We start from the raw sequence: 21,596 nt of genomic DNA, 5'->3' as shown, positions 1-21,596 counted from the left end.
GTTCTTTATTATACCATTGTTCTCATAATTAATTTACATACATCATGAAACAAAGAGATTCGTCGTAACTATCAACATGCCGTGTCATATCAAGCAATTCGAATTTATACGTGCGTAAATATCTAATTGAAGAATTTAAGCTATTTGGAAGTTTATAAGGTATACACACGAGCAAATAAGTAATCCCTGATGACTTAAAATTATTGTTATCTCAATTACCTTGATTTATAAAAGCAGATATGCGATAGTTTGAAGGAAGTTGTATTGTATTATTTGTTACATGAAACGTAAGTGAATTCATTATTCAAACATTATGTTCTTAATGAAATTAGTTTTTCAACTATCTAACTAAATATTACAAGCGTCACAGCCAACTCTATAATGAAGCAATGAAGCTCATTTTTCGTGAAGTTTTCATTACATTGATATTACATATGCGTCCTTTTGTCTTTATCTTCTTGTATAAAAGTATTTTTTACATTTTATATTTATAAATAAGGTTTCTCTTATAAGGGAGAATGTTCAAAAATGCTAAATAAAGGTATCATTATCACGTTTCACTTGTCATTTACACTAACATTTCAAACTTGTCAACGTATCAGGTTAATTTATTATCATTATGCCATTGTGTCACATGCATTTGGGACTTTACGATTGTTAGAGGGCAGAATTTTACGCGGAAATTTAAAAGGAGATATTTGTCGAGTCTTATGTAGTTTAATCCATCTATTATTGATTAGGAAAGATTAGATTCTTTATCAGACTTCCAACGCGATTGCTACTTGTCATGTGCGTTGAATGGTATATTGAACTTAATTGTAATATATTGAAGTATATATATACATTATATGTATGCGCGCAGCGTTATAAATTGTCTAAATTGAATTGTTTTCCTGTTACTTGAATGTAAACAACAACGGAGGTACTAACTTTATTGTAAGATAAAACAATTTGTTTTTAGTACTTGTTTTTCATAGATAATGCTTGCATATCATTGTACCCATACCTATGTAGACTTATATTTTTCTAACTTGTGTATTTAATTATTTGTAACTGATATATAGTATCGAAAGATAGTTATGGAAAAGAAAACAGGGGACACCAGTCTCAGCACTGACCTAAATGAAGATGATGAAAATCAGTATGCTAACAATGAAAGGTATGAAGTTATAATTCTTATGGATGTTGATGTTAAATAAAACTTTGATATCTTTTTTAGATATAATGATACAAATGGACAACATTTTTTACTTCCCGGTGTACACTCACGTTCTCCAAAAATAGCTGTAGAGTATATTAGAAGATCTGACATGAATAGATATAGTCCAGCTCTGAAGAATCTTATACCAATACGTCATGGAAAACAGTATGTATTAAAATAGGATTCATTTTGATGAGTTGCTATTCAAGTATATTTTTATTATTTTAGGAATAAGGAAAGTATGCCAGCGGATAAGGCTGGATTATTTTCATACATTTTTTATACATGGATGACACCATACATATGGAAAGCATACAAAAAGGGTATTGATATGGCAGATGTACCATATATTTCATCTTATGAAACTTGCAAATATAATGCACATAGGTAACTATATAATGCTAAAAGAATTAGCAGCAAAAAATTTGTTTTGTTAACTAACAATTTCATATTTAGATTGGAGATACTATGGCAAGAGGAATTAGGTAAACGTGGTCCACATTTAGCATCATTTCCAATTGTTGCCTGGAGATTTGTGAGAACCAGAATATGCATAGCTTGGTTGTTATTAACTTGTTCTACAATTTGTGGATTTATAAGTCCTGTATGCTTTTCATTTATTTATAAGACCTTAAGTTATTTAAAGATTTGATGCTGAAACATTACATTTTTTTTAGATGATATTAATGAAAAAAGTATTAGAACATGTGCAATCACCCGATGAAAATATATGGACAGGAATAAAATGGGCATTCTTATTGACATGCTGTGATCTTTTACGGATAGTATTTTTCAATTGGACTTGGAATACAAATATTAGAACAGCATTAAGATTGAAATCTGCTTGTACTACTCTTTTATACAAAAAAATCATTAGATTGAATAGCCTTGAAAATAAGAGTACTGGAGAGGTATTACTTTAAATATAAATGTTGTGAAATAATTACTTTTAATGATTTAATATCTATCATTATTTTATAATTGTAGCTGATTAATTTATTTACTAATGATAGTCAAAGACTTTTTGATGTAATCGTTTACGGACCTATGATAATTAGCGGTCCAATAATTGTTACTTGTGGTATAATTTACATATTATGGGTATTTAGCCCATTGGCTCTTCTTGGAACATTTGCTTTTCTTCTGTTCTATCCCTGTCAAGTAAGTAACATATTTCTTTTTTTTTTTTCAAAATTTGTATACATTCTTTATTTTTCCAAGATTTTATAAATGACTATTTATTTTGACAGTACCTGATATCTCGTGTAGTAGGATATTTTCGTTCCAAGACTGTTGTGATTACCGATACACGAGTAAAATTAATGAACGAAATCTTAGAATGTATAAAGCTAATAAAAATGTATTCTTGGGAAAGGTATTTTAGTGGCAAACTTCTTGGTATGATTAACATTTTTTAAATATACTGTAACAATCGTTATTAATTTATATGTTTTATTATATTACAATCATTATTTTTCAGATACACGAAAAAAAGAGGAATATTGGTTACATAAAACTGTATATTTTCAAAGTCTTGCCATTTCTTTAACGCCTGCTGTACCTGTTATATCAGCAATCATTACGTTTCTAGCTCATTTATCTTCAGGCAGTAATTTAACTGCTGCGCAGGTATAGATTAATTTATGAATATTGACTTCAGGAGGAATATTAGAATAAGTAATTTTAATCGGCACTGACCAGAAACATTTATTCTGCAAAATGTTTGTTGAAGTTATGAAACAGGTTTCGCACTTATTGTTAATGGAATATGTATTGCAGGCTTTCCCAATTATAACATTTTTCGGGAATATGCTGAGATTGGCACTTGCCTCCCTTAAGAATACCACCCGATATTTTTTCGACGCTCGTATTGCCTTTAGAAGAATCAAGGTTTATATCTCGCAAAGTTTATACTTAAATTCATTTAGGTTTAGTTTATGATTAAATCGCATTCAGGTGCAACTTAAAGGGTAAACTATTACTAGCAAGTTCTCATATATTTGAAGTTAAACCAATTTTTTGTATTCACTGTAAAGTGAAAGTGAAAATTGATACAATTTGCACGGGAATTGTTTTAATCCCATGGTCAGGGGAAGCTTCTGATAACAGTTGCGGGTGTAAAGGGGAGAGTGCTGCATGCTGTGTAAATAAGTATAAAATAATTGCTTTTTCTCTTACTCCTCCTTGTGGCATTAATGTATGTACAGTATTATTTGACATTTTAAAAGTAAAATAAGCCTATAACAATAGAAATGGAAATGTTTGGGAACAATTTACGGGGAAATAATCTCTAAGTCATAATTTTAAATTATTGTATATTACTTTTCCAGGTATTCCCCTTCGTATCATTACTCAATTCCCAATTTCGTTCTTCTTTCATGTTTTTACAAGTGGCCCTGATTAATATCACTGAGTCAAATATAACTCTCAACAGATTACAGGTGTTTATTTTTGCCTATTTTGTTAATGATAATTACTAATCAAAATTGCACTTATCTTGCAAGTAACATTAGTATTATATATAAAATTTTTAAAAATTGCTTTTCTTGTGTGTTATAATAACGCGTAACGCTTCATAAATTATTTTATATTTAATATTAATTTATTTCATGTTTGGTGTTTTAAGAAATGTATATTAAATGTGGGAGCATTACTGCAATTTGCACTGCTTTTAAGTTAATGCTATTATGCATGCATGTGTGTGTTATATTATAAATTTTATTTAGTTCTCTTATGTTGCTAAATATTACACATAAGTGCTTTATGTAATAAATTTAATGTTTGCTTTGCTATTGGTTTGTTATGTTTAAAATAATTTTGTTTACGAAAAAGTTTTTGTATTCAACAAAATTTAGCATGCTGATACTAATTATTTGCTCTTACATTGTTCAAGTTACAGAAGGATATTATGCCACTTGAAACATCAATATGTTAAATGTTAGTTTTTGTTTGAGAAAGTAGAATTACTTGGAGAATGTATTGATTTGAATAATAAGTTATTTTGATAGTATTAAAAATTTATGTACACTTTTAATAATTAGTAATATTTGTGCAGAATGTATTGCTTTTAGAAGAGCACACATGCCAAATATCGAAACCAATTGTGAAATCACAAGCTGTAGCCATTGCTAATGGTTCATTTGTTTATAAAAATTCTACTTTGCAAACTAACAAGTCAAAAAATGTTAATACAAATAAGAAGTAAGTTTTTTTTTTTTGAACTAACAGAAGTTTGAATGTTACTTTTTATCATATTATTTAATACATTTTTGTATTTATTCCAGCAAAATTGTATGGAATTCGAATGACAGGTGTGAATTAGAAAAACTCAATGAATCTTCCAAAGAAAGCCAATACATAGAAGTATTGACGGATATTAAATTTGGAGCAGCAAAAGGTGGATTGATAGGAATTTGTGGTCTTGTAGGAAGTGGAAAATCTAGTCTTCTACTTGCTGCCTTAGGGCAATTAAAAATGACAAGCGGCCATATACTGAGAGAAGGTTCTTGTGCTTATGTCAGTCAACAGGCATGGATTGTTAATGCAACTCTCAAAGAAAATATATTGTTTGGAAATCCATTTGATGCCAAACGATATTACCAAGCATTGACAGTTTGTAATCTAAAGGAAGATTTGAATATGTTACCAGGGGGGGATGAAACTGAGATTGGAGAAAGAGGTATAAATCTTTCGGGGGGACAGAAACAAAGAGTTGCCCTTGCTAGAGCACTTTATGCTAATAGGTGAGAATTTTCTTCAAATTTTATGGAAAATATAATTACATTTTCAAAAATCCCTTCTTTTATTTAAGAGATATTTATTTTCTGGACGATCCATTGAGTGCAGTGGATGCTCATGTAGGTTCTTATATTTTTAAAAATTTAATTCTCGGAGCACTCAGGAACAAATGTGTTCTTTTTGTAACTCATCAAGTGCAAGTATGTATTAAATATATAAAGATTTTATTTACATATAACATTTGAATCATTGATAGTTAATGCTGTATTTTATTGATTGTAGTTTTTAAAACACTGTGATCAAATCTATTTAATGAACAAAGGAAGAATTGTAGAACAAGGTACACACGACGAACTAATGCAATTAAATAGAGAATATACTACAATGGTAAACAGTACAGTATTAAAAACGGAGGATAATTCAAAAGAGTATGCTATGTTCCATAAACAAGTTTTTAAAATTACAATTTTCATCGTATAAGTAATCTTTCTTATTATAAATTTATGTAGCAAAAATTCTACAGTGTCCCAAACAGATAGTGACAATCTTAGTTTATTGAAACAAATAGAAATTAACTCTACAGATAATTTGGGAAATGGTGATACATCGAAAGAAACACGTGGGAAAGGTATATTATACAAATTTATATTATTTCTTTAACAATATTTAATCCCAACATATCATAGGAGCATCTCTTACTACGGAGGAAAAGGTAGAAACGGGTACCGTAAAATCGTATACATATCATACATACGTAAAAGCCGCAGGTGGTTACATCGTGGCTATTTTAGTGTTTTTTACACTTTTTCTAAATGTTGGAAGTTCTGCATTTAGTTCTTGGTGGTTAGCTATATGGATTAAAGCTGGTGGTGGAGTAAATATTTTTTATATTTTTATACAGGTAAAACGTATGTCGTACTTTTTTTTTATACTTACCCTTCTTTTTAAGAACATCACCAATCTTGAAACGAATGAAACCATAATATCAGATAATTTGAATGACAATCCCGATTTCACATATTATCAAAAAATTTATGCTTCTTTCATTGGAGTTATTTTATTGACAAGTCTACTACGTGGATTAGCTATTACATACACTACGATAAGTGCCTCAACAACACTGCACAATAAAGTTTTTAAGAAATTGATTAGATCACCGGTAACATTCTTTGAAGTTACTCCCATTGGAAGAATACAAAATATTTTTAGTCGAGATATTGACGAAGGTAAAGCTTGTAAAATACTTTTGTATGTGTTAACATTCATATTATTTTACTTTTTTCTTGTTACAGTTGACAATTACATACCAATATCTGTAGAAAATATGGTTCAGAATATTTTCACTTGTAGCTTTGCAATTATATTTATATGTTCAATACTACCTTGGTTCTGTTTACCATTAATTGTTCTGGGCGTTATATTTTTTTATGTCGGCAAAGTTTTTCGGTAAGAATGATATTTCTATACACTATATTTTCTTATTTTCAAATACAGCAAAAGTAAATTTTTTTTAGAGTAGCAATGAGAGATTTTAAACGAATGGAAAGTAGCTCACGATCTCCGGTTTTGAGTTTCATTACAACTACTGTTCATGGATTAAGTACCATTCATGCATTTCAAAAAGAAAAAATATTTGTAACCAAGTACGCTTGTTGAAATAATTTGCATCTTTCGTTTAAGGAGATAAAGATAAAGACACTATTGAATTATAATATTTTAGGTTCGAAGAATTATTTGATTTAAACAGTTTGTGTGTTTATCTTTGTCAGTCAGCAATGAGGTGGTCTGCAGTAAGACTTGATAGTCTAGCAGCTGCTTCATCTTCTATTACCGCGTTTCTAGTAATAGCGCTGAAATATCAATTATCTCCAGCCTTAGCTGGTTTAGCAATGGCATATTCTACCCAAATGACAGGCGTTTTCCAGTACACTGTAAGACTAATGGCAGAAACAGAAACGCGCTTTATAAGCGTTGAAAGAATAAGTTATTATTTGAGGGTAAATAAATCAGCTATTATTTGTAATATCTTTATAATAGCTGAATTATAAATAATGGTGCACACCAAATACAGAATTTGCAAGAAGAAGATACCCCTAAGAAGGATGCTATAAATCCTTCGAACGACTGGCCCGCTTATGGCAAAGTAGAATTTTCCAAAGTTCAGTTAAGATATAGGAAAGAATTACCATCGATATTAGATAACATTTCATTTGTTACTAAACCTGGAGAACATATAGGTAACAGCAACATAAAACTGTTTTTACAATTACTAATTATTTTTATATAACAATAAATTTTAGGTATCGTGGGAAGAACGGGCGCTGGAAAAAGTTCTCTTATCGTTGCTTTATTTCGACTAGTCGAAATATCTGCTGGAAAAATTAAAATTGATGATATAGATATAGGAAAAGTGAATCTAGAACTACTGAGAAGCAAACTGTCGATAATTCCTCAGGATCCGGTTCTGTTTAATGGAACTATACGGTAGATATAAACGAAAAAATAGGTTTTAGGATTGGAAACCTGGTAATGTTTATAATTATACGAATTACAGATCAAATTTAGATCCTTTTAAAGAATGTAGTGATTCTGAAATTTGGAGCGCTTTGGAGAAAACTAAATTGAAAGAGAAAGTAAAAAATATATCAGGTCAATTAGATGCATTTGTTGAAGTTGGAGGAGACAATTTGAGCGTTGGAGAGAGACAACTGCTTTGTTTATCAAGAGCACTTTTACGTAATGCAAAAGTACGATTCTGTAAACGATAATAATATTAAATTAATTTAATAATTTTCTAGTTGATTTAATAAGCAAATTTTAGGTATTGGTACTGGACGAGGCAACAGCTGCCGTTGATCCTGAAACTGAAGCCGCTGTACAAAGTACAATACAAAATGAATTTTTAAATTGTACTACATTAACAATTGCTCATCGTTTAAAGACTGTTGTATCGTGTGATCGTATTATCGTTATGAGGAATGGTCAGATAATTGAATTTGACCCACCATCCGTACTTTTATCCAACCCAGACTCGGAATTCTCAAAAATGATGGATGCTGCAAACAAGGCTATAAAAAACAAATAACAATATTAACGATAGTATTATATTTAACAAGAAAAGGAATTAATCCGAAATTAAAAACGATAAGTATTTTTTATAACATGCTACGCACATTTTTGAAAGAACTAATATTTCTTTAATACTGTATTAATTTTACAATTTAAAAGAATATATTTTTTATATATATTACAATGTATCTTACTATAAACGTACGTATTATATAAAGTCATCTCAAAATAAAAATAGTATGTGTATTTTATTTAAACGAATAGTATATTAGCAAAATGAATAAACTGGTTACATTAAATCAAATCGTATCGAGGAGCGCGCGTTTCATTCAAGATTTAAAATATTGATTTGCTAGTCGACGATAACGCTACTGCTCATGCTCGTTAAGCTTTCACTATCGGTTAAAAGCTCGAAACTCAACCAAAAAATGTTCGCCACTATGTCGCTAGCTTGTTGTTACTAATAAAATGTTTATTACACGTTAAGATTTATCGTTGCTTTATACTGAAATGTAGTCTATATGAATTGCCGTAAAGGCAGATTTCGTCGTCGTCCAAACTGTTAAAAAAAAGGTAGGTCAATTGTATTACATTTATAGACACAATAATTAGAACAGTTTGATGCTGCAGATTACAGAATTGATACATATCTTCATTTTTATCATAAGAAGGAAATGTTTACATGCTTCACGTTCTCTACACGTTTATTTAATCTTTTTATTATATAATCAGTTCGTTGTTATACATGACAATATTGAAATTAAAATTAATATTTACAATTACAGGCCTCACCATTGCGAACATAATTCCTATTATGATGTTGGGGCGCAAGCAGAGCCTCAAAGGGGAACCCGTCTTGGCCGATTACGGGCCAGAGGAGTCCCTCAATGAGAGCGCTGACATAGAATGGGTGAATAAGGTAATTCATAAAAATGCTATATCATTTTCTCTAATCATACATGGTGTACTAACTTATATCACAATTATCTGATAATTACAGCTATGGGTTAGAAGATTGATGAGGTCCTGTGCTCTAATGTCTTTAGCTTCAGTTTGCTTAAACACTCCAAAGACTTTTGAAAAAGTTCCACCCCTTCAGTACGTTACCTTTGTTTGTGATTTAATTATTACATTCTTATTTACTGCTGAAATGATTGCCAAAATGCATATACGAGGTATACTGAAGGTAAGCAATAAAAGCCAAAAACATGAAACATTGATACTGACTAAGTGACACTTTATTGTAGAGGGATAAATCTTACTTAAAGGATCACTGGTGCCAATTCGACGGGAGTATGGTTGTCTTCCTTTGGTTATCCGTAATTTTACAAATGTTTGAGATGTTAGGTTTCGTTTTGAAATTCAGTTATGTATCGATACTACGAGCACCACGTCCCTTGATCATGATACGCTTCCTACGAGTCTTCCTTAAGTTCTCTATGCCGAAAGCTAGGATCAATCAAATTTTCAAGTAACAAACTCGTACATAGAGAATCTATAAAATCAAATCTCATCTAATTTCAATACTAATTGTATTATTTATCTTTTTCAGACGTTCGAGCCAGCAGATATACAACGTGACTCTTTTCTTCCTTTTCTTCATGTCCTTGTATGGTCTTTTAGGTGTTCAGTTCTTTGGTGAATTAAAAAATCATTGCGTTCTGAACACAACAGATCCGAAACATATAACGATTAACAGTTTAGCCATTCCCGATACTTTCTGTTCCACTGATCCTGAATCAGGATACCAATGTCCAGATGGGATGACTTGTATGAAACTTGAGTTGTCCAAGTACATTATAGGTTTCAACGGTTTCGACGAATTTGGTAATAATATACACATTTTTGATTCAACACATTTGCTGTAGAAAGTATATATTACAAAAGTAATTATACCTTTCAGTTACCAGCATTTTCACTGTTTATCAAGCCGCATCTCAAGAAGGATGGGTTTTCATTATGTACCGTGCAATAGACAGTCTACCTGCTTGGCGTGCTGTTCTCTATTTCAGTACAATGATATTTTTTCTAGCATGGCTTGTGAAAAATGTCTTTATTGCTGTCATCACAGAAACATTCAACGAGATACGGGTACAATTTCAACAGATGTGGGGAGTCAGAGGACATATCAGTAATAATACAGCATCACAAGTCAGTAATAAATCATAGATCAATATATTTCACTCAGTTTTCTTTAGATTGAGTAAACAATTAATTGATTAATTAATATTGTTAGATTTTAACTGGTGACGATAATGGCTGGAAATTGGTAACGTTGGATGAAAATAAACACGGAGGATTGGCTTCTCCTATATGCCACGCCATACTTAGATCTCCTCAATTTCGTATGGTGGTGATGTGTGCAATTTTGGCGAACGGTATCACTACGGCGACCATGAGTTTCAAGCATGATGAAAAACCACGGCACACTTATTACGACAACTATTACTATGCCGAGATTGCGTTCACGATATTCTTGGATCTGGAAACGTTGTTCAAAATCTGGTGCCTAGGATTCCGCAGTTATTACAAGCATTCGATTCACAAATTCGAGCTGTTACTAGCAATTGGTACAACCATTCACATCATTCCGTTCTTCTATCTTTCTGGATTCACATATTTTCAGGTTTCTATATTAGTTTTCATTCAGCTCTAAAATAAAACAAATTGAACAATTAGAAGAAACGATAGACGGGGTACATGTACGGTTTTAAATTAACACCATGTTGTTTTCCAATTAGGTTCTTAGGGTAGTCAGGCTGATTAAAGCATCCCCAATGTTAGAAGACTTTGTATATAAAATATTTGGACCTGGAAAAAAATTAGGAAGTCTTATAATTTTTACCATGTGCCTGCTGGTTATATCATCCAGTATTTCTATGCAACTTTTCTGTTTTCTTTGTGACTTCACGAAATTTGAAACATTTCCAGAGGTAAAATATATATACAATTTCATGGAATTAGTTTGCTCAATGTTTTTTACTTAAACAATCAATACAAAATGTTTCCAGGCATTCATGTCTATGTTTCAAATTCTAACACAAGAAGCTTGGGTTGATGTTATGGACGAAACAATGCTAAGGACACACGAGACAATGGCACCTTTCGTTGCCATGTACTTTATTTTATATCATCTTTTCGTCACACTGGTAAAGACACATATGCATATTTTTAAATAAACATTCTTGTTAATGATGATGCGGTTAATAACTGTTTATTTTTTAAGATTGTGCTTAGTTTGTTCGTTGCCGTTATTTTGGACAATCTTGAATTGGATGAAGATATTAAGAAATTGAAACAATTAAAATTTCGTGAACAAAGTGCCGAGATAAAAGAAACTCTACCATTTAGGTTACGAATTTTTGAAAAATTCCCCGACAGTCCTCAAATGACATGCTTGCACAAAGTGCCATCAGACTTCAATCTTCCAAAAGTAAGTATTATTCTTTTATCACATAAATAACATAGTGGAAGTACTCACATTTTTATACGTATCTAATTAGGTACGCGAAAGCTTCATGAGGCAGTTTGTATTTGAGATGGAAAATGAAGAAAACGAGGGGGTGAAGAAAATAAATGAAACTTTCGATTCGAAAATGATATACAGAAAACAACGTCCAGTAAAGATTTTAAATAATCCACCAAAAGTAAGAAATGTTGTTACCAATCTGAAAAAAGCAGCTGTTATTTATATCATAAAGTAAGTAAAAAATTGATAACTTCTGTTATTATAATTTCAAATATTTATAATCATTTGTTTGATTATCAGTGATTCAAACAATCAGAGGCTATTACTAGGTGATTCTGCTATGATACCAGTACCAGGAAAGGGTCTTTTGAAGCCTCAGGGTACTGTTAGCAGTGCCAAGCAATTACGCATAGATCAAAAGAAGTAAGATTTCTTCAAGTTTAATGCGTTTTATATTGTAACCGATACATTCCTTAAATATTTTTTAACAGATCCATTAGAAGAAGCGTTCGTAGCGGATCAATCAAGTTGAAACAAACTTATGAACACCTAATGGAAAATGGTGATATCGGAGGTATAAATAGAGTTAGTTCATCTCGAAGTAGACCGCATGATTTGGACATAAAATTATTGCAAGCTAAACGTCAGCAAGCTGAGATGAGAAGGTAAGAAAGAATAATTTTTCACAATTAGTTTCAACACTTTTGCATCTGTATAAAATTTAACGCTTGTCACATTGCACCTTACTTAGAAATCAACGCGAGGAGGATTTGCGTGAAAATCATCCATTTTTTGATACACCATTGTTCGCGGTACCGCGAGAGAGTAAATTCCGCAAAATCTGTCAGTCGCTCGTTTATGCGAGATACGATACAAACGTGAAAGATCCGTTAACTGGAAAAGAGAGGAAAGTTCAATATAAAAGTTTGCAGTAAGTCCTTTCTACATTAAAGCGTGGCTGCTTTTAAATTCGCCTTAGATCATCTGTTTGAAGGAATTTCTATTAGTATTAATAACGGCCGATAATTACGCGATTTTATAGCAATTTTCTTGGCTTGGTCACGTACCTCGATTGGGTAATGATCTATGCGACGACGATGTCTTGCATCTCCATGATGTTCGAAACACCACGATATCGCGTGATGGAAGTACCGGCGTTGCAGATCACCGAATACGGTTTCGTGATCTTTATGAGTATCGAATTAGCTCTTAAGATTCTGGCGGACGGATTGTTTTTCACGCCGAAGGCCTATATCAAAGACGTGGCTTCCGTTTTGGACGTTTTTATCTACGTCGTATGTTGACAATCAAAGAATCACCAGTTGCATTTCGACGTGTAAAAAATACGTAAAGGCTAATTCAATGAACATTCAGGTCAGTCTCGTGTTTCTCTGTTGGATGCCGAAGAGCGTGCCACCGAATTCTGGGGCCCAACTTCTAATGATCTTGCGATGCGTTAGACCGTTAAGGATCTTCACCCTTGTACCGCACATGAGGAAGGTCGTTTACGAGCTATGTAGGGGCTTCAAAGAGATCTTATTGGTAACTAATCCTGATTAAACGTTATTCGATCTACCCTTTGATTATTTATCTTAACATTCGTTTCATAAGATTTGACGCAAAGTTCAGACAAAAAATGAATAAGAAGCTTTTTAGGTGTCTACTCTGTTGTTTCTGTTGATGTTCATATTTGCAAGTTATGGGGTGCAACTTTACGGAGGTAGATTAGCTCGTTGCAATGATCCCACTATATTGAAACGTGAAGATTGCGTTGGAGTGTTCATGAGAAGAGTTTTCGTGACGAAAATGAAACTACGACCGGGCCAAAATGAAAGTTATCCATCTATACTAGTGCCACGAGTCTGGTAGGCTTATTAACAAGAAGATACGTATATAGATATATGAAGAACATTCTTAAGCAGTGAATAAAATATTTTAGGGCTAATCCTAGACGATTTAATTTCGACAATATCGGTGACGCGCTGATGGCACTTTTCGAGGTACTCTCTTTCAAAGGTTGGCTCGACGTTAGAGACGTTCTTATCAAAGCTCTTGGTCCCGTAAGTCCATTCATAACAATTTAAATCATTCATATGATGATTATCGTTTGATGATTTTTAGGTCCATGCTATTTATATCCATATCTATATTTTCCTGGGCTGTATGATTGGTTTAACATTGTTCGTTGGTGTTGTTATCGCTAATTACTCTGAAAACAAAGGAACCGCGTTACTCACGGTCGATCAAAGACGATGGTAAAACATTAATTAATTATTATATAATGTATATTTTAACATATTTGAGAGATAAGGAAATATACGTGTGTGATTGAATAGGTGTGATTTAAAGAAACGATTGAAAATTGCTCAACCATTGCACTTACCGCCCAGACCAGATGGAAAGAAATTTCGAGCCTTTATCTATGACATCACTCAGAACATATATTTCAAAAGATTCATCGCTGTCATGGTACTAATAAACAGTGGTCTTCTATGCGTTTCTGTGAGTTGAATAATTTTGCATTCTTTCCTTTTTTTTATATCACAATTATTTACAATACACTACACGAGCAACCGACACTGTTACAAAAATACTAATCAATTCTTCATATACAAACATATACACTCTTCGCTGAAGAACAGGATTCAATGACTGTTACTCTGAATCATTTGTTCCTTGCCGGCTACCATTAGACCGTGGTAAAAGTAAACCATACACGTATATGTACATACATGTTTATTTGCGTTAATGACTTTTTTTTATTTTTTCTTCCCCCCCTTAAGTGGAGAATCGAGGAAGAACACACGGAAGCACTCGCTACGGTGTCCACGATTCTGACACTGATCTTCCTTGTAGAGGTAATTATGAAAAACATTGCTTTTACACCACGTGGCTATTGGCAGTCCAGAAGAAACAGATATGATTTGCTCGTGACAGTCGTCGGTGTTATTTGGATCGTCATTCATTGTACAATGAAGGTACGTCGATTATGTTAGACACCGTCCAATGACCGTTTTCAATTAATTATAAATGTAATGACAGGAGTGCTTTCTTACAGAACGATTTGTCATACGTTATCGGCTTTATGGTTGTGATCCTTAGATTCTTCACCATTACCGGGAAACATACGACTCTCAAAATGTTAATGTTAACGGTTGGAGTATCCGTTTGTAAAAGTTTCTTCATTATATTCGGCATGTTTCTTCTTGTTTTCTTTTATGCGCTAGCAGGCACTATCATCTTTGGAACAGTCAAATACGGTGAAGGTATAGGAAGGTAATGTTAAGTAATTCCTTGAACAAAAAGGGATTAATGTTAAGTGTAAACAATTTAAATGGTGCAGGCTGTTTTTATTACTTCAACATGATTCTAAGACAGACGATTATCATTTAGGCGTGCCAATTTCGAATCACCTGTGACTGGTGTTGCCATGCTATTCCGTATTGTCACCGGAGAGGACTGGAATAAGATAATGCACGATTGCATGATACAACCGCCGTATTGCACTCCGGCTGCTAATTATTGGGAGACAGATTGCGGCAATTTTCATGCTTCCTTAATTTATTTTTGTACTTTCTACGTCATTATTACATACATTGTCTTAAATCTTCTGGTGGGTAAGTATCAATCTATCATTTCCAGCAGACATGTCCACGAAGCACATTTCTTTGAAGTAATACTGTACATAAAAATTGATCTTTCACGACAGCTATTATTATGGAGAACTTTTCCTTATTTTACTCCAACGAAGAAGATGCATTATTATCTTATGCTGACATCAGGAACTTTCAAAACACCTGGAATGTTGTTGATAATCATCAGAAGGGTTTCATACCAGTGAAACGGGTACATCGAAGAAAATTGTTGTAATCTTATTAAATTGTTGTAAATTGATTAGAAATAATGATGTATTAGTTTGTTTTAGGTGAAGTTTATTTTACGGCTATTGAAGGGTAGATTAGAGACTGATCCACAAAAGGATCGGCTTCTTTTTAAGCATATGTGTTATGAACTGGAAAAATTAAACAATGGTGAAGATGTTACTTTTCACGATGTCATCAAGTAAGCTTTCATTTTGTATGCAGTCATTATTCCTTCAAACATTTATTTGATTTATGTATTATATTTTCTTCAGTATGTTATCGTATCGTTCAGTTGATATAAGAAAAGCTTTGCAACTTGAAGAACTGTTAGCAAGGGAAGAATTTGAATACATCATCGAGGAAGAAGTTGCAAAGCAAACTATTAGAAATTGGTTGGAGGGTTGTTTAAAAAAAATTCGAGCAAGTGGAGTAAGTACTGGAACAACGGATAATCCTTTGTTTAGTAATGTTAACTCATACCTTATTTATTGCAGAAACAGCAAAATAGTCTTGTGGCACGTTTGCGTGCGAACACTGATCAACCTGTACCTCAACAAGAACATCCAGAAGAAAAAGGGAAGGAAGTAGCTAAAGAAGAAGAAACTGAAATAAAGGTAAATTATTATATTAAATATTACAGTTTGTTAATTTGTAAAAAATTCTGATTTTCATCAAACCTTACCAATATATTTGTTGTTAAATAGGATACAGAAGCAGCTAGACACAAAGTGAAAAAACCAGGGGTTCTTCCAAGATCAGATAGTATAGGTAGTGGATCAGGAAGAAAGTATTTGACTCCAACATTGTCAGATCCTGCCTCCATTAGATCTGAGAAAGATAAGAACACAGCACCTAAGAAAAGAAACAATAGGCCACCACGTAAGTATATTCTTGGATTAGATATCCTTATCTTTTTACATCGTGTTTTCCTTCAATGTGAGCTTTCCATTTGAAGCGGCTGCGAAAAATAATTTACCAAATCTCGCAGAAAGCACAGAACCAACCAGACAACAGCGAGAAGTTGTTAATGCAAAGACAACTGTACCAAAACCTTCTAGTGTTATGTTAGAAGTTCGGGAATGGTGGAAAGAACAATTGGCATACAGTAGCGAGTCCAGTGAAGACGAGGTTTAAATAAATTCGTGTCTTACGATGGGTATTTTTAATTTCAAATATGTGTTGAATATTTTAAAAAAATATTTCAATCAAATTGAAAATGATCCAAACACGCGTCATGTTTCTTGTACATATTTTATTTTTATTTTTCTGGAGACATTAAAAATTGGTCAATCGAATTTATCAAAATAACATTCCAAGAAGAAAGACCTGTATTCAATATTAAACGTTTTAATGTACCTTTTTAGTTCTTACCGTATAATTTCACAAGGTAGTTTCATATGTGAAAATTTGTAAGCTGGACGTATAGTAGAAACATGTAGAAACATGATTTGTATTAATTTTTTAATTGTTAGTTTGTATTAGAGTAGAACATTTAGCAACAGTATATTATATTGGAATGATAACAAATATTATTTTATTACTGCACGAGGGAATTGTAATATATAGTTTTAGTTTTTGAACTATTTTAACGTATCATTTGATACCAAGCTTTTCGATGATTGTTCATTTTCATCCCTCATAATTCAACTTACAAATACTCAGGTTCCACAGAGATTAATGTTTTGTAGATAACAGCGCATTTTTGATATATTAAAGATAATTTGTTAATTAAGTATGTTATATATATATATATATATATTTTTTGTGCTAGTTATTGGTGTTGAAATGTGAAATTTGTACAGAATTATAAAATTAGATACAGTAGGTTTTATACAACATGAAATGTTAAATCAAATTGATATTGTCAAGGAAAACTGTGAGTACAATGTGAAGTTTGATATATTTATGTAAAGAAATTAGTACGAATTTGTTCATTTTCGATAGAAACATTACGTCCTGAAGGCCTGTATTATAACGATAAGAAAGTAGGAAATTTAATACTGGTAGTTATAAAGCTTTTGCATATGACTGTAAATGTAGCGTTTTTGTTATGCATATAGATATAATAAAACCTGAATGATTTGATACATTCCACAAATAATGATTTAATAATACAAATCGCTTGGATAAAACAGAGTATATCATACTGCAATATCATTTCGAGTGTATGAAGTTGAATGATATAGATATAATTGAATGAAATGAAAATGTGAATAGAAGAAATTGTATATAAAAAAAAAATGCCTAAATATTAGAGATATATATTTAAACGAAACAGCACAACTATTTATATCTATGTGATATGAATTAGTTTTATATATATATGTTATATATATATATATAAACATAAAACAGAAAGCCTTAGAAATATAAATATTGTTTACAGTACTGTAATGAATGTTGATCACTGTTGCTAGTTTATGTGCCAATATGCTATACTGTAATATGAAAAGATAATAAATGTTGATAGACATAATTATTAGAAGACTACTTTAGTGAAACAGGAGAAGAAACAGTACAATTTCAAACAGATTGTTTATTATTTATTAAAATATCTAATACAGTACAAAAATTCATGGCAAATTTATATAGTAAAAAAATATAAAATGACTTACGTAAATAAAGAATTTACATAAGAAAGATATTATCGTCTGCAGCCATAATTTGATTAGCATCGGACATTTTGTTAATTGCAGCGGTAATTTCTCCCGGTGTAAACTCTTCGGACTGTTCAGCGTTAATATATTCACGTACTCTTGATAACGGAAGTAATTGTGCCCTTTGTTGTTGGAATAACTTATGCAGAAGTGTTCTAAAGACTTTAAGTCTGAAATCAAATGACGTATGTATATAAACGTTTTTAGAATTGAAAAACCTTTTCACTGACAATGAAATTTCAATGTGATTTAATCGCTCACCTTTCATCGGTAATAGTTGCGGGTGTTTCTGGTACAACAGGTTGATCAGAGTCCGGTGTTGATTGTTGATCGGATTTTGATCTAGTCGTTTTTATTTGTGATCTAGTTACTTTTCGTGTAACTTCATCGATATGACTATCATCTTCATTTTCAAAATCATATGGGTCATCTGATGCTGCATTTGTTTTTCTTGTACGTTTCTTCTGTTTTTCATGCTCGTCTTCCCCGGCCTGGCTATCTTCGCTATCGTGTCGTCTTCGCTTTCTCTTTTCTTTTTCTAGAACTCGCTTAAAGTAAGCAAATTCAACGAGTTCTATCGCTGCAAAAGCATCATCAGCAGTAACATTTTTTGATAAACGAGCTTTTGCGTGTGCAGTAGACAATCGAATCAATGTTTCCAAAGTACGAGCTGTTACAGGTTGTGTCTAATAAGCAAATAATGAAAAGTTAGTAGAATAATAAGCAGAGTGTTTCTAAATAAATAATAAACATTGTATACCCTCGCTAAATCGGAATCTAGTGATTCTTCTGATCGCAACTTTGAGTACTCGCTGGCAATAACTTCACAAGCCTCTTCTGTAAGTTTTGGTTTCATACAACGAGCTATGTGAATATATTTTCTCATAAAGTTTATAGTTAAAATTTGATCACTGAAAGACATTTATTGTTATATTAAACGTTATATTATATTATATATTATAATAATTGAAACTACACCTTTTTGAACGGGACAGACCATGCAGCAAAGGATCATATTTTTGATAAACCTGAGTTTCCGTGTTTTCATTAAGAATTTCATCCGGATTTTTCGTAGTTAATATATCTATTTTACTACCCAGTGGTAATGCCTCCCCATCTTGCTCTGCAGGATTTCTATATCTATGCATTCTCACAACATGATCACTTATTATTTGATCCTGTTCAGGATCCACTGTATCTAGCATCACAAACAACAGATCAAAACGTGATAGTAGTGAATCTTGTAGACCAATATTTTCCATTGGTGTTTTATACTGATCATACTGCAAGAACAAACATATCGTATAAAATAAATAAACATTATTATTTAAAGTAAGGAATTATTTTCAGTAAATAAATCTTACTCTTCCGTAAACTGGATTTGCAGCCGCCAATACCGAACACCGTGCGTTTAAGCTAGCGTGTATTCCAGCTTTAGCAATAGTTACTTTTCCTTGTTCCATTACTTCGTGTATCGCTGTTCTATCAATATCCGACATTTTATCAAACTCATCTATACAAATAATTCCTCGATCTGCTAATACCATAGCACCAGCTTCAAGTCTACGTTCTCCAGTCTCATTATCCACAGTAACAGCAGCTGTTAAACCAACACCCGAAGATCCTCTACCGGTAGTTGGAATTGCTCTTGGCGCCGTACACAGAACATAACGTAAAAGTTGTGATTTTGCAACAGATGGATCACCTATAAGTAACACGTTAACATCCCTGCGAAAATTGAAAATTAGACTTTGTTGAAGTTTCTTTTTCTTATACATTATATGTAAAACTCTTTACCCTCTTAATCTTGTACCGTTAGGTAACAGTTTCTCCACACCTCCAAGTAATAAACACAAAATTGCTTTTTTTACATAATCATGCCCATGTATAGACGGGGCTAGCGATTTACTAAGTAATTCAAAAATATTTTTACACGCATTACTTCTGGCGAGTTTCTTACACATAGCTACATCATTATGAGAAATAGTTAGATTAGCTTCTTTGCTTAACTGCATGACATTATTAGCAATTAAAATTGTTCTGTAAAGATAGGTTTGAATGTTTAATTTCAGGTATAACATTTAAAAGTTTTATTGTTGAATTACCATACTTGAAAGTCCCTGTTGTATATCCTCCATATTTACCAGGGAGGCATCTAAAACTTCCAACGATCTGAACTCTGTCTCCAGGTTTACAAAGATCTACCAAATCATTATCGCATACAACATCAATGCTTCTTGGTAGCTGACCAGTTGGTGCTTTTTCAGGCATTTCTTGTATAGTTATTGTCTGATGATCTTTGTAAGTAGAAAGACCAAATTCTGTTTCTAACAAGTTGCCATCATCATCCTACATTGAAATATTAAAAATATATCGAGTATTCTATTCACTCGGAAATAAAATAATATATTACAAATATTTACTGTAGTTGGATACACAGCTGCTTGTGGAAATGCTTCAAATGAAGTAAAATCAGTGTAAGCTCTTTCTGTTACAGTTTTAGTTGCACTGCAATAATGAATACTTCTTACAACCTTTGGCCTTACTAAGGAACCTGTAGAAAGTTATAATATATATTATAAAGAGCTATACTATAATAAAATATAAACACAAAATAAAATAAACAGAACTCACATTTTGTAACAATACCTTCCAGACATACCAAGTTACCCAAGAAATGTGATGTAAGAGTTCTTGGTGTAACATGTTTACTTCCAAAACTTCCTTCAAATCCTATAAATAAATCTAAATTTTCTTTAGCATAATCCGTGTCAATGCTTGCAACAAATTGTTTTAGAGCAAGTTGAAAAGCTTGATGCTCTTCAAAAGAATTATTTAATAGGCTATAAGAAAAATTAAAATTAGTATTGTAAAACATATTATAAGATGAATATTAATATAATATATTTGTGAAATAAATGAAATATATTTGTTAGGTGCACCTTGATGCACGAAGAGGATTCTTTCTTCGCAAATCATTAACATTTACGTATAATCTGTGTTTGTTTTCTTCAATCATGTTCTTTACAAGAGTAGTATAAATTCCTTGGTCCTCCTACAGTACAATTACAAAATGTAATTCAATTATTAACTGTGTACTTATGCAAACTTACCATATCATCTAAAAAATCCAGATATTCTTTTTGAATATCTTCAAATCTTTGATCCCTATCAAAACCATCCATTTTGACTATGATTAAACTTTATATCTTAACACAATACAATTCCTATAAATATCTTTTGCAGTTGTAAAACTAAGTTAGTACACAAATAAACGAGCAACGTTCCTCTAGGGAAAATGGCCGTCGAAGCCAGCGAAGGGGAAAGCGTCCCCATGACTGGGTATGATTATGATACCGCGAGTCAGTAGGCATTATACCTAATTCATAGAAGGCACGAGTGCGACCCCCGGTGTCGGCAACATGTTAGACACCCGAGATGGGCACTTGTGTGCCAGACGTAGAGGGCTCCAGGGTAATACAAATTAAGTCCCGGAGCCCTTCTTTAGCGCCAGTGTTGGTCGCCGTGGGGTTTTAGTCAGTAAGAATCTGACACTCCCCCGCCGTCCGCCCCCAGTGGACGGTGGGGGGTCTTATGCA

At 32.3% G+C, this 21,596-nt stretch overlaps 3 protein-coding genes and 1 long non-coding RNA gene across 15 annotated transcripts; 2 read left to right on the top strand and 2 right to left on the bottom strand.

Moving 5' to 3' along the window:
• Window positions 1–35: 35 nt before the first annotated feature.
• Window positions 36–8,175, top strand: LOC143306083 (ATP-binding cassette sub-family C member 5-like). Of its 8 annotated transcripts, none has more exons than XM_076692319.1 (25): window positions 36–159; window positions 1,065–1,159; window positions 1,220–1,366; window positions 1,430–1,588; window positions 1,658–1,805; window positions 1,879–2,112; window positions 2,189–2,362; window positions 2,452–2,599; window positions 2,682–2,830; window positions 2,981–3,091; window positions 3,532–3,642; window positions 4,257–4,402; window positions 4,486–4,944; window positions 5,013–5,139; window positions 5,222–5,367; window positions 5,449–5,567; window positions 5,626–5,813; window positions 5,889–6,165; window positions 6,232–6,385; window positions 6,454–6,582; window positions 6,660–6,936; window positions 7,011–7,176; window positions 7,240–7,423; window positions 7,494–7,686; window positions 7,761–8,175. In XM_076692319.1, exons 2-25 carry the CDS (start codon window positions 1,080–1,082, stop codon window positions 8,022–8,024), a joined length of 4,290 nt encoding a protein of 1,429 aa, XP_076548434.1. In that variant the 5' UTR covers window positions 36–159; window positions 1,065–1,079; the 3' UTR covers window positions 8,025–8,175. The 8 variants fall into 8 exon arrangements, with proteins under 8 accessions (XP_076548434.1, XP_076548430.1, XP_076548435.1 ...); XM_076692315.1 differs by having other exon boundaries at window positions 48–287; XM_076692317.1 differs by lacking the exon at window positions 36–159 and adding an exon at window positions 307–541.
• A 102-nt stretch (window positions 8,176–8,277) lies between these two features.
• On the top strand, window positions 8,278–19,848 carry na (sodium leak channel non-selective protein na). 5 transcript variants are annotated; one of them, XM_076692314.1, is made up of 29 exons: window positions 8,285–8,581; window positions 8,794–8,927; window positions 9,009–9,194; window positions 9,256–9,479; window positions 9,561–9,835; window positions 9,912–10,159; window positions 10,245–10,634; window positions 10,750–10,941; window positions 11,020–11,157; window positions 11,235–11,441; window positions 11,512–11,708; window positions 11,778–11,900; window positions 11,969–12,142; window positions 12,229–12,408; window positions 12,520–12,772; window positions 12,852–13,019; window positions 13,134–13,342; window positions 13,417–13,537; window positions 13,599–13,732; window positions 13,814–13,979; window positions 14,261–14,455; window positions 14,536–14,753; window positions 14,871–15,094; window positions 15,187–15,323; window positions 15,403–15,539; window positions 15,613–15,769; window positions 15,835–15,954; window positions 16,045–16,219; window positions 16,296–19,848. In XM_076692314.1, the coding sequence occupies exons 2-29, from the start codon at window positions 8,823–8,825 to the stop codon at window positions 16,472–16,474; spliced, it is 5,232 nt and encodes a 1,743-aa protein (XP_076548429.1). In that variant the 5' UTR covers window positions 8,285–8,581; window positions 8,794–8,822; the 3' UTR covers window positions 16,475–19,848. The 5 variants fall into 5 exon arrangements, 4 of the variants coding, with proteins under 4 accessions (XP_076548427.1, XP_076548428.1, XP_076548429.1 ...); XM_076692312.1 differs by having other exon boundaries at window positions 8,284–8,927; window positions 9,277–9,479; XM_076692313.1 differs by having other exon boundaries at window positions 8,284–8,927; window positions 16,329–19,848.
• LOC117607532 (uncharacterized) lies at window positions 13,574–15,024 on the bottom strand. Its single transcript, XR_004582185.2, has 3 exons — window positions 14,891–15,024; window positions 13,861–14,770; window positions 13,574–13,686 (listed from the first exon to the last, which is right to left on the bottom strand). It is a non-coding gene; the product is annotated as an uncharacterized LOC117607532 (long non-coding RNA).
• Window positions 17,890–21,526, bottom strand: Mcm3 (minichromosome maintenance 3). The gene is made up of 11 exons (XM_034331320.2): window positions 21,111–21,526; window positions 20,940–21,052; window positions 20,632–20,840; window positions 20,421–20,551; window positions 20,108–20,346; window positions 19,795–20,037; window positions 19,362–19,725; window positions 18,976–19,280; window positions 18,758–18,908; window positions 18,259–18,683; window positions 17,890–18,167 (listed from the first exon to the last, which is right to left on the bottom strand). The coding sequence occupies exons 1-11, from the start codon at window positions 21,180–21,182 to the stop codon at window positions 17,969–17,971; spliced, it is 2,451 nt and encodes an 816-aa protein (XP_034187211.1). The 5' UTR covers window positions 21,183–21,526; the 3' UTR covers window positions 17,890–17,968.
• Window positions 21,527–21,596: the final 70 nt, after the last annotated feature.

Source organism: Osmia lignaria, chromosome 14 (assembly GCF_051020975.1).
Source record: "Osmia lignaria lignaria isolate PbOS001 chromosome 14, iyOsmLign1, whole genome shotgun sequence".
Taxonomy (NCBI): Eukaryota; Metazoa; Arthropoda; class Insecta; order Hymenoptera; family Megachilidae; genus Osmia; species Osmia lignaria.
This window is presented reverse-complemented; position numbering and strand designations above follow the sequence as displayed.